General features: G+C 43.5%; 1 protein-coding gene across 4 annotated transcripts in view; it reads right to left on the bottom strand.

Moving 5' to 3' along the window:
• The window catches only part of ADCY6 (adenylate cyclase 6), a 126,484-nt gene that overhangs the window by 96,493 nt on the left and 14,194 nt on the right, over positions 1-15,797 (bottom strand). For 2 of the 4 annotated variants that reach the window (XM_069970111.1, XM_069970110.1), the window contains exons 2-3: positions 4,475-4,636; positions 3,401-4,259 (exon numbers count right to left, since the gene is read on the bottom strand). In XM_069970111.1, the coding sequence (XP_069826212.1) occupies positions 3,401-4,255 (855 nt within the window). In that variant the 5' untranslated portion in view covers positions 4,256-4,259; positions 4,475-4,636. Of the gene's footprint in view, positions 1-3,400; positions 4,260-4,474; positions 4,637-8,938; positions 9,236-15,797 lie in introns of those variants that run through there. The other 2 variants (XM_069970108.1, XM_069970109.1) reach the window with 2 other exon arrangements.

Raw genomic sequence — 15,797 nt, 5'->3', positions numbered from 1 at the left:
TTTTTTTTTTTATATTTAGAGTAAATTATTTACATAATTTTAAAAAATTACCTCTTGGTTGTTAAAAACAGCCAATTCCTCGTGTGGATGCGAGCTTACATCTAAGATGGATAGTGTTTCGGAAAGCAGCCACCAAGCATGCACAATGCTAAGCAACAGAAGATTGTACTATGTATAGTCTAGGCATACATCCACAGTAGATACCCTTTCTTGGAAAGTTAATAAACAACTTGATACAAACTTGTAACCATGCGCACCATGCTTACATACCACGAATGGTATTTTCCAATAGATATGGTTAATATATTCTCAGATTTATTATTTATACTTCAGTAGCTTACATGAACATTGCTCTACCACTAGACTGCACATGTGACAATGTCCCGTCGCTACAAAGTGACAATGATAGGTTCACATAACTATTGAAGGTTTTCTTCAAGGCCTCACGGCAGATTCTGTTCAGCAGCGGTAAAAGGTGCCACCTGATCTACTGCATAACTTCAACAGGGTCCGGTAGGTTTCTGGCTGGTGTGCACAACTTCAACAGGGTCCGGCAGGTTTCTGGCTGGTGAGCATCATTTCACTGGACCAGAAAAATCGGGTTGACTAGGTTGTTTTTATAGATTCTGCAATGGAAGCCCAGAACTAAAGCTCTGGGGTTAAAGGCCCTTTGAAAGTAAAATTTAATACAGCTGGAATTTTTGTTTTCTCCTAAATAGGTCTATTTCCTAAACAGACAATAGAAGAGGTTTTAAAAACCATGTGGTATTTTATGTTATTTGTTGGTATATTGCATCCACCTGTTTGCTTGCATTTTAGCTAATACCCAAACTGGGGAGAACCAGGTGAATCGGGCGACATTCCTGCTGCGGCCAGGTAGAGAGAACAGGAAGCAGTGTTCTAATAAGGAAATGATAGACCAGCCCCACCTGTTATGTACATTGCAGAGTAAGAAAGGTTTTATTAAATGAGCAAATATTATACTGTCTGGGTATTGGAGAACAGGTATTGTGTTGCTGCACGTTAAGTCTTGTAAACCTAGTTACATAGGCTCTATGAAGGTTCACATCCTCAAAACATTACATAATGTTTGAATGGTACATTATTCACATCCTCAAGTGTTGTTTTAGGATAAACTACGATGTGTGTGTACATGAGGAGCAGAACTCTACATGGACATCATGTATATTCTATATGCAGACTCATGCTGATGGCTGACTATCCGAATGGGCAAGGAAAGGTGCAACAGTACGCTTTTCATTGCCCTCTCGGATAGATGGCTATCACTGTGAGTGTGCTCTCTAATCTTCATTTGCCAGGTATCCGTTTGGCCTCAGGACCTGAGGGATTCACAAGCATCGGTTTTGTATTATTTTACCAGGCTGCAAGGTGTTGTGCTTAGATCATCAGAAGGCGAGCCCTTCCATTGCATATATACTGGATTGTCTCTGAGGATCTTACCCCTATGGTGTGCCCCTGTATCTGTTTTTAGCCTGATCAAATCTGCAATATCCCAGGTATGGCAATATTCAGCAGATTTCTGCTCTGTAAGTTAAATCTAATACTCAGTTCTCCCACTGATGGGTGCAGTGTAACATCTATTGTGTGGGCCGGCATTGAGGAAGAGATCCTGCACTTCTGTGTCTGTGCATGGCCTAATAAAGCAGCACCATGGAAGCCATGATAAAGCTGTGGTGAGCAGTCTAAGCTGCAAGCAAGAGATCTTCAGGGCTTTATACACAGAACCGAAAGAGGTACTTTAAAAAGTTTACAGACACTACTTCTGTATGTGGAGATGCAGGGCTCAGCTGTGCGCTTCTCCCTGCTGGTTCTAACAATTGGTGGGTGACTAAGTAGTGAAAGAGGCTCCAGATTTTCAGATGAAGGTGTCACACTAACATGGCATAAAATACACTAATCTGTGATCACCTTCCCCCATTTGGTTTTATCAGTCTTATTTGTTTCATCCAAGATTAGGGGTGCTAGGGGGAGCATGGTAGCCTCAACAACCTTCTCTTCTCCCACACATTAAAGGGAATCAATAAGCCTAATCAGGCTGATATGGTTCCCTAAACTGCTGTGGCACGTACCGGCTGCAGCAGTAGCTGTATACCCGGAAAAAAAAGGATTTTAATCCCCCGGGCGCGTGACAGGCAGCAGCGGTGAAGTAGTCATCTGGGCTGCTCCCCGCCCGTATCTACTCACCGCTCTCCTAATGTCATTGCGCTTGGAGGGATGATTGACAGGCAGAGAGGCCAGTAAAGGACCTTTCTGCCTGTCATTCATCCCCTTGGAGCAGGCGGACATGCAGAGCCCTGTGACTAGATACGGGCAGGGAGCTGCCCAGATGGCTACTTCACCGCTGCTGCCTGTCACGCGCACGGGGGATTAAAGTCCTTTTTTTCTGGTACACAGCTCCTGCTGCAGCTGGTACGTGCCACGGCTGCTGCAGGAGCTGTATACAGCAGTTTAGAGAACCATATCAGCCCGACTGGGCTGATTGGTTTCCTTTAAAGAGGACCTGTCACCCCCCGTGCCGAGGTGACAGGCTCCCGACCCCCAGCTAGATCCCCTTATACTAACCTCATCTGGCCAAGTCCCACTCCCGGAGCCGGTCCCGGGACGGAGATATCCACCGGCACACGCAATGAATGAATGAATGAAAGAATGAATGGAGCAGTGTGCGTGCTGCAGAGACGAGTTCGGCTCCATTCATTCTCTATGGACGCCGGACCTCTCCCCACAGCACGCGCTCCGGCTTGTGACCGGGATATCTCCGTCCCGGGACCGGCTCCGGGAGCGGGACTCGGCCAGATGAGGTCTGTATAAGGGGATCACGGGGGGTTACAGGTCTCCTTTAAGCTAAAGTAAATTTTGCATTCACTGCTGAAGAAAACATCTGTCACATAACTTCAATCTATTTCTAAAGTTCAATCACTGAACACTGTCGGCGATCTTCATTCTCATGCTCTGAGGCTTTCCTGCCATACCATTAGATTTCTTTTAATATCTTACCATCTGAGGCTTTACAACATTTAAGATATTTCCAAACCATGACAAACACTTGTGAGATCATTTTTATAAATCCTATCGACATTTGAGAAACCAGAACGTAAAATCCAGACCTAAACATGAATTCTATCAAACATGTGTGCGCTTCTTCACTTCATTCAAAATGAAATAAACTTTATCACTGCATTCTGATTTAGTTAAATTTCAGGATTCTTCAAGATTCTACTCCATTTTCCCCCAAAATAGGAAAAAGTAGTCAGACGCTTGATATAGGCCTGAGATATAGCATAGACCAACTATGTTCAGAAGCAGTCCAAAATCCGCCATACTCTTTGTCTCGCCAATGTTACATGTGCTAGAAGTGACGTAAAGTTGTAAAGGTTCTTACCTGCTTCCAAAGAAAGTCATCATCCATGTTAAGCCTCCAAGATATGATAAGATGTAGAGAGGACAGGATCACCCCACTTAACACTGCTGCCCTCATGCGCACAGGAAGCAGGGTATAAATGATGTAGATGAAGAAAACGCTCCACCAGATCCCTTCAGAGGCACTACGTGGGGTGACCATAAAAACCCCAAGAATTTGCACTGCAAACAGGACGGCAATAACTAGATAACTAACAATCCACATATAGTCTTGGTGAAAGCCATTACGGTTACACACCACCATGAGTGACAAAAAGAGGGCCATAGCAACAGCAAGTACCGAAACGTAAACTACCTGGGGCTCACCATGTGTGCAATGAAAAATGAGCATGACCAGACACACCAGCACAAGGGCACCCATTAACATAGTCAGACTGCTCTGGTTCATCTGGAAGAAATAGCGCTGATACAAGCGCTCCAATTTGGGGGACTGAAACTTCTTTGATTGGAACACTTGAAGAAACCTTGCCCAACACTCTCTAGGGGTTAGGTGATGTTCGTTCTCATCCATGCCAACCGCTTCAGTTGAATCCATTTTGGAGCCCTTGGTCTCGCCGTCCTCAAAGCCAAGTGCCACAGATTTTAGTCCCAGGTCACCCCCTATCCCTTTCTTTCCGTAATGGTCCTCTTGCCATGTACATCGAAGGCCTAAGTTGTTGCGGCTGTTGCGCTCCATCTCAGGGTCCTGAAGGCAGCTCATGTAACGGGGGCCACACAAAGATGTGTTTTTGCGCTTGCCTTTCTTCCCATTGCGCTCCCCCCATGCTGTTTTACGTTCGTCCACTTTGGGGACCAAGATGCCACTAAACCACGACATTCTGCTGTGGGTAGGAAAAGAAATAAAATGTTCACAGACAGATACAGTCAACAGTAAAAGTCAATGCTATAAAGGCAGTGTAAAGAATTCTCTCTATACATTTGGCTAAAAAGGTACTTTGTACAGTTGTCATTCACGGATAAAAGTACCTGCGTACACATATACATCAAAAATCAGTGGATCGAGCATGTGCGTTAAAAAAAACATGTCGGTACCAACCTCTCCTGAGTGAGTTGTGGCAGCTTCCCAGAAGCTCCCGGCTGTGTAGGTGATACACGGCATTTATTCCGTCTGGTGGAGAGGTGGGGGTGGACCTCTGATTCTGAACTTACTAATTCGGTGGCATTGGGAGGAAGATCGGGAGAGATTTCAATAGGGCACCTGCAAAGCAAAATAATGTTATCAGAAAACACATTAGTACAAGAATAGTCAGAAGGGAAACCACTGCTTGGAAAGTGTCTAAACGCTATTACAATGCATACAATAAACAGACACCACAACTGTCATTTGGCAGATGATGACCATACACGGCTGGAAGTACATTTGTAGTCGACTACAAGCTAAAACTAACAAACCCTCTAACTATAAAATTACATTTAATTTTCTTCCCATCATCAGTAAAATCTGCAAGACAAATCCACAACAAATCGAGCAAATCTCATAGCAGATTCCCTAAGGGTCCTATTACACGGAGCGACTAACGATAAACGATCGCAAACGAGATGGTTTATCGTTAACCTGAAATCGTTCACCATATTACACAGAACAATAGTCGTTAGTTATGATCGTTACTACGATCGTTATTGCGATCGTTACTATGATCATTTATTCCTTCTGATCCCAGCAAAACAATGAACAATGTGCAATTACACTGAACGATTAGTGAACAAATGCGAAACTGGAGCAAACGAATGTGGAATTACAGCAAACGATAAACGATAATTTTAGGTTCAGATCTAAATCAACGACATTCGAACGATTTTTCGATCGTTGCCTGCAATTACACAGAACGATTATCATTTAAATTCAAACGATATAACGATCTTTCGCCTGATAATCGTTCCATGTAATAGGGCCCTAAGAGGAGGGGGGGGGGGGGGATTATTATTCACTCAAAATCTACAATGGCAGATTCTGATGGGGAGAGTAAGTAATCCAGAGCAACAGGGATGTGCACAGGTTTAATGGGGTTATCCAGGAGTACAAAAAAACACAGACTCTCTATTGCATAAACAGCACCACCACTGTCCTCAGGTTGTGTGTGGTATTACAGTTCATTTCCATCCACTTCAAAGGAACTCACCTTCAAAACCACAACCAAACCGCAGAAGTGGTGCTGAGTCTGGGAGAAATCAGCCTTGTTTTTCTTAGCCTGGATAACCCCTTTCAAGAAGTCAAAACATGCAGTAGTGTGTAATGTGTGTTTGTTTATATATACATACCTATACAATACAAAGATATATATAATAAAAAAATGTTATCTAAAGCGTTTCCTCAGAACAGACAACCCACATAAGCAAAGAGTTCTTGAGTAATACAATAACACTTCAGCCTTAATTCAAGAGTCTTTCAACACAGCTTAGTAACTAGAAACAGATAAGCGGAGACTTCATCAGAAAGGGGTCTGCTATCACAGAGATCAACTTTAGGGAAAGGCTTATCCGTTCTGTGCATCAGATCCAAGACACTGAACATCCTGTTCCAATACAGGCTTCCTCAATGACCGCTGGACGTGGGAGACAGCATGAATACTAACTGCTGTCACTTACTTGCAAAGACTTTACGTTTATGTCTATTTAATAGCCTACACAGGATTTATTAGGGGAAAAGTCAAAACCCTGAAGCCATATAAATAACACATTCTCTGGCATCCGCAGAAAGGACGGACTCTTAACATCCAGGCCTCCAAATTACAAACAGTTCATTAAAATGAAAACAGGAGGCACTGGGACCGTAATGCGGACCAAATGCCGCCAGCAAGGTTATATCATATAGAAGGGAAAAAGAGGTTGTATAAGTACTGCACTGATTTACATACACACATCATACCTCTGTATCATACACAGATGATGATGGTTGTAATAGGGGCTGGGCGTGACAGAAAAATTACTGCCCAACTCCTTCATTCTGGAAGATATAAGTCCCAGACAGAGCTCTCAAGCTGCAGCTTACCCCTCCCCATAGAGAACACAAGAATGGATTGGTCGTGCCGAACGTTCCTGAGTATGGGAAGGACGGGGCCAGGGAGAAAAGATAACTGAAGGCCACTGAAGGTATATGTCCGGCTTAAGAGAAGCACCCCACTATGCCTGTTTGATAAATCTGTTTCACATATTTTCGCTTTTCTAACCTTTAATGCACTTTAAATGGGTTTATAAATCTACACTTAAATCAATATCTATTGTCAACCACATACCGCTGCTGAACACATATCCCCACAGAAAACCTCTACTGATATGGACAGCTTTTGACATGGACAGAGGTGGCAGCAGAGAGCACTGTGTCAGACTGAAAAGAATACACCACTTCCTGCAGAACATACAGTAACTGATAAGTACTCTAAGACTGGAGAATTTTAACACACATAATTTACAAATCTGTATAACTTTCTGACACCAGCTAATTTTTTTTTCTCCAGAGGACCCTTTTAATCTTCTCCTGTATTGCACAGGCTAGGTGTTTTAAGTAGAGATGAGTAAATTTACTGTAGGAACGAAGCAAATCACTTCATTCCTATCTGCATCCTGCTCATTTGGCTGCGGGCTTTGACGTCTGCTCCACTCCGTGCTGATTCTCCCTGGGTGCTGGGAAAAGATGGATCCAGTCCTGGGAAACTTCTTCCAGTTTCCGAGGACTGGATCCATCTTTTCCCAGCACCCGGGGATGAGCGACACAGAGTTGAGCAGACGTGAAAGCCAGCATCCAGATGAGCAGAATGCAGATAGGTACAAAGTTATTCGCTTCATTCCTACTTTAAATTCTCTCTAGTTTTGAGTCTATTGAAGCCTTGCAAAATCATCTACCCAGTTGGGACCAGAGTATTTTATTACATATGGAGTATAATAATTTAATAGACATTGGCTACATAGAGCCTGGACAGTACTTGTGACTACTACATTACTCAGGTGCCCCAGAGTCCAGTGGTGAATATAGCACAGATGAGGCACACCTCATCGCGGATTTAGTCTATAAACACAGCCATGACAGCTAGGTTGGATCTGTTTTTTATCGGATCCTGACTGACTCTACTAACATGTAATGGGCTCCATCAGGTTTCCATTATGCTTGTCAGCAGAACAGCAGAGCAGACTGCACTATTCATGCATTAAGAATATCAAAATCTTTGATTAAAAATTGTAAGCCACAGATGTGAACAGAGCCCTACCGGTAAACAATCCTTGTATTGTGTTAATTTGATTCAGTCTCAGAACACCCACCTAATGTGTTTAAAGTGTCCTAGTCACTTTAAGAAAACCTTCTGACATATGCTAGAGAACTCAAAAAAACAAAAACAAAAAAAAAATAACCTGAAAATGGTCAGCACACCAATACCACTATTGACACTACGCAGGGGCATGCTGCCTTGCCTAAAATACAACCAAAAACAGAATAGTCCAAAAGCAACCTGAAAGTGCTAGGACTAAAGCCCCTATCACAGGGGAAGATGTGAAGAGCAAGCAAGCACCGACCTGTCCGGTCAGTGCTCGCTTGCTCCTCATTCCCCTGACGTCAGATCGTGTGGGCAGCCCATAGGAGAGAGAGGTGGTCTTCAGCTGCTGCTCCTATTACGCGTGGCGATGGCAGCGGATCGTTAACAGGCTGATTGTTAGCGTTTCAGCCTGTTTAAAGACAGCGATTAGCTGACATTGTCCACGTCGGCTGATCGTTGTCTTCTACTACACAAAGCGATTATAATCCGTAACGGTCAGTATCGGCAGAATATGGCCCATAATCCCTTCATGTAATAGGGCTTTTAGGCCTCATTCACACGATCCATGCCACGATCCGCGCCTCGATGTCCAGATGAGGATCACGGCACAGATCCTCCAATAGAAGTCCAGCACCCCCCTCCAGCAGAGATGACAGGACTGCAGAAGACAACTACTTGCCTACTCCTCCCACGCTGGTCGCCTCACATGTTTACTGGCAAGTAAATGGCTGCATACATTTGAAAGGTTCCTAAAACTGTCTGTGGTTGCGTATCTGTGACACGTACCGTATCGCTGCGTTTCTAACGCTGCGTTTTTTACATGGGCATTGATTTTCTCATGATTTTCATGTGAAAATTAAAACTTGCATGTAAAAAACGCAGCAAAAACGCAGCGATACGGTACGTGTGAAGCTACCCTTACTGTAAATATTCCCTGAGAAGTATACTCCCCTGCACTTTTTAGTTTTTGTCTGCATTTTAGCCATGGCAGCATGGCCCTGCATAACGTGCATAGTGGTATTGGTGTGCTGGCCATTCTTTTTATTGCATTATACATAGGCGATAGTTCTGCACTTCACCCATCTCCAGTGGGTATTTTACTCAGAGATTAGTGTATAATTAATATATATATATATATATATATATATATATATATATATATATATATATATATATATATACACATACACACACAATGTCAAGCAGGAGGAGCATGGTGGGCCTGACTAGGACTACAGCTATGAGGGTTTTACCTAAAAAATACAGGTAGGTTACATGGCTTCCAATAATACGTATCGGCTCTAGGAGGCATGTGAGACTGGGAAACAGCTGAAGCCTTAGGACAGCGAGTGATGTGACGGCCATTCTTTGTACAACCCTGTGCTTTCCTCACAGAAGGACGCTTTCCACAGAGAGTACATTGCTTTTACAAGAAAGACAAAGCCGCAGTTTGCAAAGTAGAACAACATGTGTTGGGAAGTCTGCTGCATGCAAGGAAGCAGAGCTGGATTTTGTTCTGTATTAACAGTAAGTGTAATAGACGTTCTCTGTATGGCTGGGTCTCCCGCCTGTTGATCACTCAGTTTGCCTTTGTGTTCACCTCCCACACACACATACACACAGAGTTCTGCCTGGGAACAAGTACGGACTCCGTCGTCATGCCTGTGACATCATGCAGCATCGTTGCCATGGAGACAGCTGTCACAAGCCTTGTCCACCATGGGCACTAAACACAACCTTTCCGAGATAAGGCCACAAACAAACAAGATAGGAATGTGTACAATGGCTTTAGTGTGGAGGAGAGAGGAGGTGTGGTGGGAAGCCGGGCTGGAGCCAGGGATCTGCTGCTCGCAGCATCAGCAGCTCTTCTCCAAAAGAACATCATGCACATACAGCATGGAGGCTGCGCTCCACCTAGGAAGGGGCCGGCTGGACACAGTCTCTAGTACTAGGATGCAAAACGGTCCATAACTATACATTATTAACCTGGAAATGACAGGTCAAACTCTACCTGGGCCATCTGTTAGCACACAGATTACAGGGTCCTCTATGTGCCTGTGACGTCACCTAATCATGGGCTAGAGAGAATTATCTATACAGGTCACAGAGCGTATATATGGATATCAGCAATATACTGATATACACCAAAGGGTAGATTTATCAAACATAGTGTAGAGTGAAACTGGCTCAGTTGCCCCTAGCAACCAATCAGATTCCACCTTTCATTTTCCAGAGAGTCTGTGAGGAATGAAAGGTGGAATCTGATTGGTTGCTAGGGACAACTGAGACAGTTTCACTTTACACCGTGCTTGATAAATTTCGCCCCAAAAGTCTATGAGTCTATATATTGCTCACTTTGGCTTCCTGAAGGGCACAGAATGGAGAGGAAGGAGCTTTTGTCTCTTCATTTTAACAATAGGCGGGGGTCTCCGCAGCTAGAGCCCCAACAAAAATACTGACATGTGAGGACTTTGATGAAATTATAGGCATACTGTATAGGGTTAAAGCCCCTTTAAAGAGGCTTATTATCAGAAACAAGCATTTCAAAAATGCTCTTCCGACTGATAATCGTCTTGTGTAAATAGTGTCAGCGATCCGCCGAGGATCAGGAAAATGGCCACTTCTCGGCTGATAGGATCTTGTAACCAGTGGGAAAATCCATAGTTAACGGGCGCACATTTCTCTGTGTAAACAGGAGACATGCGGCTTATAACAACTAATGTTGATGGCCGCACAAACAATGCAGCAAGCAACCGTTAGTGCAGCCCGGTCACACGATTTATCATGTCTTGTAAAGGTACTCCTATCTCTGATTCTTGCACAGCCCCATATCAGGCAATGTAAAGGGACCTTTGTTCCCATCTGGACAATTCATTTTAGCATTTTGAGGAGGAGATCTCAGCTCCCAGATCCCCACTGATCAAAACATATGACATGTCAATAGTTTTTTGTTTTTTCTTAAAGCAATAGCTACCCTTTAATTGTAACTAGACCTAATGATGACAGTTCATGAGAACTTCTAGACTCTCCACGTCCTCCATTTTATTGGCCATGAGCTCTGAGATAACTTCTAAAATGATCTTACTATTGCCATGATTAGGGGAGTTTATCCTGAAACGCATCAGCGTACTTTTTAACTTTGTTATGTATTTTCGGGACAAGAAATAGACTTTGGAAGTCTTATTTGGAGCTGTGGACCTCTCTGCTTTATATGAATGGAATCGCCAGAGAAAGCAAAGTACAGCACTAGGCTCTTTCCAACGGCTCCATAGGAATTAATAGAGCCGGGGTCGCGTGTCATACCCATGGCTTTGGTCATAACAGAGGACCAGGGGGCCAAATCTGGAGATCAGCAGGCGGTATAGAGGTTGGCCAAGTATCACGTTGGCCTAGTTTTGAACTACAACACAGTGGTATCGAGGCCTCCTGCCGCTCACTCCATGTGGCCTTATAGAAAAGAGCTGCACAAAGTATGGATGCCCAATAACCTCCATCCCAAGTGTAACCTCAAAGGCCATTTATACTGGGCCAGTAAGTGAATTATATACTGACTTTCTTTAGCTTTTTATTTCTTATTTAATTGTGTACACATAATAGAAATGGCATTGTGAACAATGGCAATGCATTGTAAGCATACCAGAACTATAAGACAGTTATAATACAATGCATGGCACAGTTACAAGAAGACTTCCATTGGATAATAGAGGTGCTGAGGGCTTGCATCATGATATTTAAGAAGAATTGTGGAGCAATCCTTAGAAAAGAAAAAACAAGATTCTTCAAAGATTACCTTAGTAAACAGGAAACATGTTCACACACAATTGAAATTTTATCCCTAAAATAAAATCTCCAGTTAAAAAGCAAGTCTTTATAGAGACATACAATTAATGGAGCAAGTTATTTAATCAGCTTTCTGCCACAGAGAAAACAAAGTCCTCATTCATTTTGGGGACAATTTTGTCCACCTCTCAGGATTGGTGGGAGTTCCAGCTTCTTGTATCCGCTCCTACGGGTTAACTTCCTCAGATGGGAAAACCTACCCAGTACAAGTTTCTAGGAGTAATTTACATGTAAGTTACAATCACCAACTTCAAGGGAAAATTAGATGCCAAAATTTTTTGGCCAACTTCAGCATTAAATAGCAACCATCAGGGAAGTGATATGGCTTGGTATCAGAACGTTGCACCTAAAGAAATTTCACTTATTTATACCACACAAAAGGTAAAGAGGTTTAGGCATGGCTCTTTAAAGGGTGGTGCCACGAAGAAAACTAGGACTACAATTATGCATTATGTTGAATAAAACATATTCCAAATTAACAAACATTTCCTAAAATGTATCGTTTGAGAGATATAGACTCACTTATCCCCCATATGTAGCATAGTTCCATAACCTGTTGCCCTTGGCACTACCACTTTAAGGTAGCCATACACCTTCAAAAACTGTCGGCCAAATGATAATTTGGCCAACATTTGTATCTGCTGTCCTACTCTACAGGGAGAAGAGGGATAAGCTGCAGTCAGACTGATCTGGCAATGGCTGATTTATCAGAGAACAAGGGGTTGGGCAGTAATTTTCCATGATGCCTGACCCCTATCTCCACCAATATCATCTGTCAATGGAGTCTGGGGACAGCGCCATGCACTGTATACTGACGTCTGAATCGGCCACGAGTGTTGGGTTCGGCTGACATAAGTTCACCTTTATTGGACAATTAACAAGTCTACCTCTATCAAAAAACAGGCAGTGTAGTAATAGAGCTGTCTGAAGACACATACAGATTTGAACAATAAAGGCCATAATACACAACCCGATTACTTGATGTAAGCCAGTATCGATCTGCTAGATCATTGTCATCAGCTGATCGTCGTCTTTACTACACTATTGCTCTGCATTGCAGGGCCCTAAGACAATGTTCGATAATATTCACACTGATAAATCTTTCAGATGCCATCAATACCAATGTCCCTAATCCGACCACATTATCAACAAGCGGTATAAAGAAGAATATGCAAATAATCTTTTGCCACAATAAAAGCAATTCCCATGATAGGAAATAGGAAAAAAATTTCTGTAAATGGTATACTGGTGAAAATCAAGAAAAAGACATGAGCGAATTCAGGGCATTCCACGCTTGAGGTCCTTAAAATAACATCAGTGGACGACAATGTTTAGACAGACAATGATTTGCTCAATTGGAAATGGAGAAAACATATTTTATGTGGCACGTTCACCAGTGTCAGGGGACATTTGTTTTTAGTACACACGTAGCTTGAAAAATTTATGATTCTGAGATCTTTTGAATTCAGTTTTTCCCAGTATTCCACTTGACTATTTTACATTATAAATGGCTTTCAGCTGCCTATAAATCCAGAACTACCCACACACAATCTACTATATACCCATTTATATATTGTTTTCAATAGGTTTTAGGTTCTCTCATTGGGAGGTAAAGTGAGAGCCCTTGTTACATGCCCCACACACTTTACTGTAAGACGCTATACAATGAAGACTCTTCTCACCAGTTTAGCCATTCATATACATTTGATAATGCACTGGGCAGGCAGCCAAACATACAGCATGTATGACCCCAAAAAGTCACAGCAGTCAGACTGTAATTCTAATAATTAGTAAGAAGGTCAGGAGAGTGATACCAGTTCTTTTTGTATTAAGACTAAATGCTATGTGTGAACATAACTTATAGGTTCTTTAAATAAGCACAAATTACCTATATTGGGGCTGGATTGGGGCACAGGTATGTCTGTCTTAAACGATCGTTTATCAAGATTCATGTCCAATTAAATAAGACAGAGCAAGAGAACAAGAGATGTCTAACCTGCTGATAGCCCCCTATAGTGTCCAGGACACTGAGGAGGAAACTATTTGTCTTACCCTCCTCAGCGCCGGTCCTGCACTGTTAGTCGGCGTAATTTTTATCTGGAAGCACTGCTAAGAGCACTGCCACAGCCCCACAACTTCATCCGGTTGATTATCAAGGGAGTGGGCAGACTGGATGGCGGAACAGTTCTCCCGGCCAAAGATTACACCGACTTAGGGTGCATGCACACTATAGAATACGCACGGAAAGGCCGCTGTGGATTCCGTTGCTGGCCCCTGCTCGCCGCGCGCATCTCCGCCTGTGCCATAGACTTCATTCTAGGCACAGATGGATTCCGCCATCCATCAAAAAATTGACATGTCAATTCTTTTGGTGGACGGCGGAATTGGCCCGGCCATAAAATGGTGTTTATGGGACAGGCGGAGATGCTCAACGCCGCGAGCGGGTACGAGCGACGGAATCCGCGGTGGGTCGTAAGCGCGGATTCCCTAGTGTGCATGCACCCTAAGAGCGCTGGACCGGCGCCGAGGAGGAAGGTAAGACAAATACCTTCCTCCTCAGCATCCCGGATGCTATAGGGGGCTATCAGCAGGTTAGATTCATCTAACTTACTGATAGTTCCCCTTTAGGGTACAAACACACACATCGTATACGCAGCAGATCTGCAGCAGATTTGATGCTGTGTTCAGTTATTTAGATGTAATCTGCTGCGTATCGCAGCAGAATATACCCTGCAAATACGGTGTGTGTTTGTACCCTCAATGTAACTATATATGCATGAGTGTAGACATCCACCAATTGGTTTTAGATCACACTGTTCACATAGGGTCTACATCAGCACTAATATCTATTGCAGGTATGTCAATTGTCCCAGAATGTAGTATAAAACAAAGTAGCATGGTGTCTGTTATTCTAGACAAACCTTACTTGTCTCATCCTAAGCTCCACTTATAAAGGCCTTTATAGGGTTTAATCACAGCAAAAATAACTGATTTGTTGCTACTTTTCAGGCAGCCGCGTGTTTCCTTGTAGCCGGTAGACATAAGGGCAACAAACTCCGATGCGTATCACCTCAGGTAGACTTTCCTAAACACATAATGAGTAGCAATAACACACTGAACTGTGTCCTGATATTGCAGCTTTGGTTTATATAAAACCTAATATTTTGGAAACATTTCTCCCTTTTAAATACAGAACATGACCACGGCCAGCTACTTGTTGCTACAAGGACAGAGCTCCTGTGTGATACTGCCTGTGCCCTAATCATCACCAAGTTGCACTTTCCGACAAGGCCTATGGACGGGAGTGGCACCATTTCTGAAATAAAACAACTTCTTAATTTTTTTCCTCTCTCTACAGTTAGGTGTAATGATATAATCAGGGCCGATTCTGGGGTCTCTGCCGTCTAAGGCCACCCCCTCACTGGCACCCGAAAGCCTCACCACAGTGCGACCCTCCGACCCCGGGCACTCACCACAGCCAGGAAGGTGAGGAGCGCTGCTGGGTGACATCGCGGGAGCCCGACGGGACGCGGGGACAGCGATGAGCGTGGGCTGGCTGCGGCGGGACAGGTGAGCGGCTGCAGGGCTGCTGTCATTTTTGTTAAGTGAAACTTAACAAAAATGACAGCAGGGGAAACATTATGGATATAATATAATATGACATAATAGTATCTACAAATGATACTCTTAGGGTGCGTGCACACTGAGAAAAATAAACAAATTCCAAGTGGAATCCCCGCCACGGACTCCACTCCGAATTCTGCCTGCCTCAGTTTCTCAATGTCAAGTAAAGGGCACCTTTGCTCTCCACTCAAAAAAATTGCAATTTTAGCAAAGGCACCCTATACTTTGAGACACTGAGGCAGACGGAATTCGAAGTGGAGTCCGCAGTGAAGATTTTACTGAGGGTTTCGCCGAGGATTTCCTTTTTCCTCAGTGTGCACGCACCCTTGAAAGGGATGACCCACATGTTGGAATGTGGCCTTACCGCTGCAGCCAGGGAATGGCCGGATGATCAATTACTTATATTTAAAATAAACTGCCTGTTTTCAAGGGAAAACGCCTTAGGAAATTACCTATTTCCTATCAGTTTTTATGTTAAAGCAAATGTACCTCTTCCCTACATTTTTTTAAGGGGTTGATATCTGTGCACTGGGGGCTTTGGACCCACCTGCAGTGCAGCAAGCAACCCAAGAAACCGGCACAGATTGGGGAAACCGGGGCGGTTTGAAAAATGGACGGTGCCACCAGGATTTGGGTGCTGGTGCCAAC

This window comes from Dendropsophus ebraccatus, chromosome 5 (assembly GCF_027789765.1).
Source record: "Dendropsophus ebraccatus isolate aDenEbr1 chromosome 5, aDenEbr1.pat, whole genome shotgun sequence".
NCBI lineage: Eukaryota > Metazoa > Chordata > Amphibia > Anura > Hylidae > Dendropsophus > Dendropsophus ebraccatus.
Note: the sequence above shows the minus strand (reverse complement) of the source record. Positions and strands in the feature narration are given on the sequence as shown.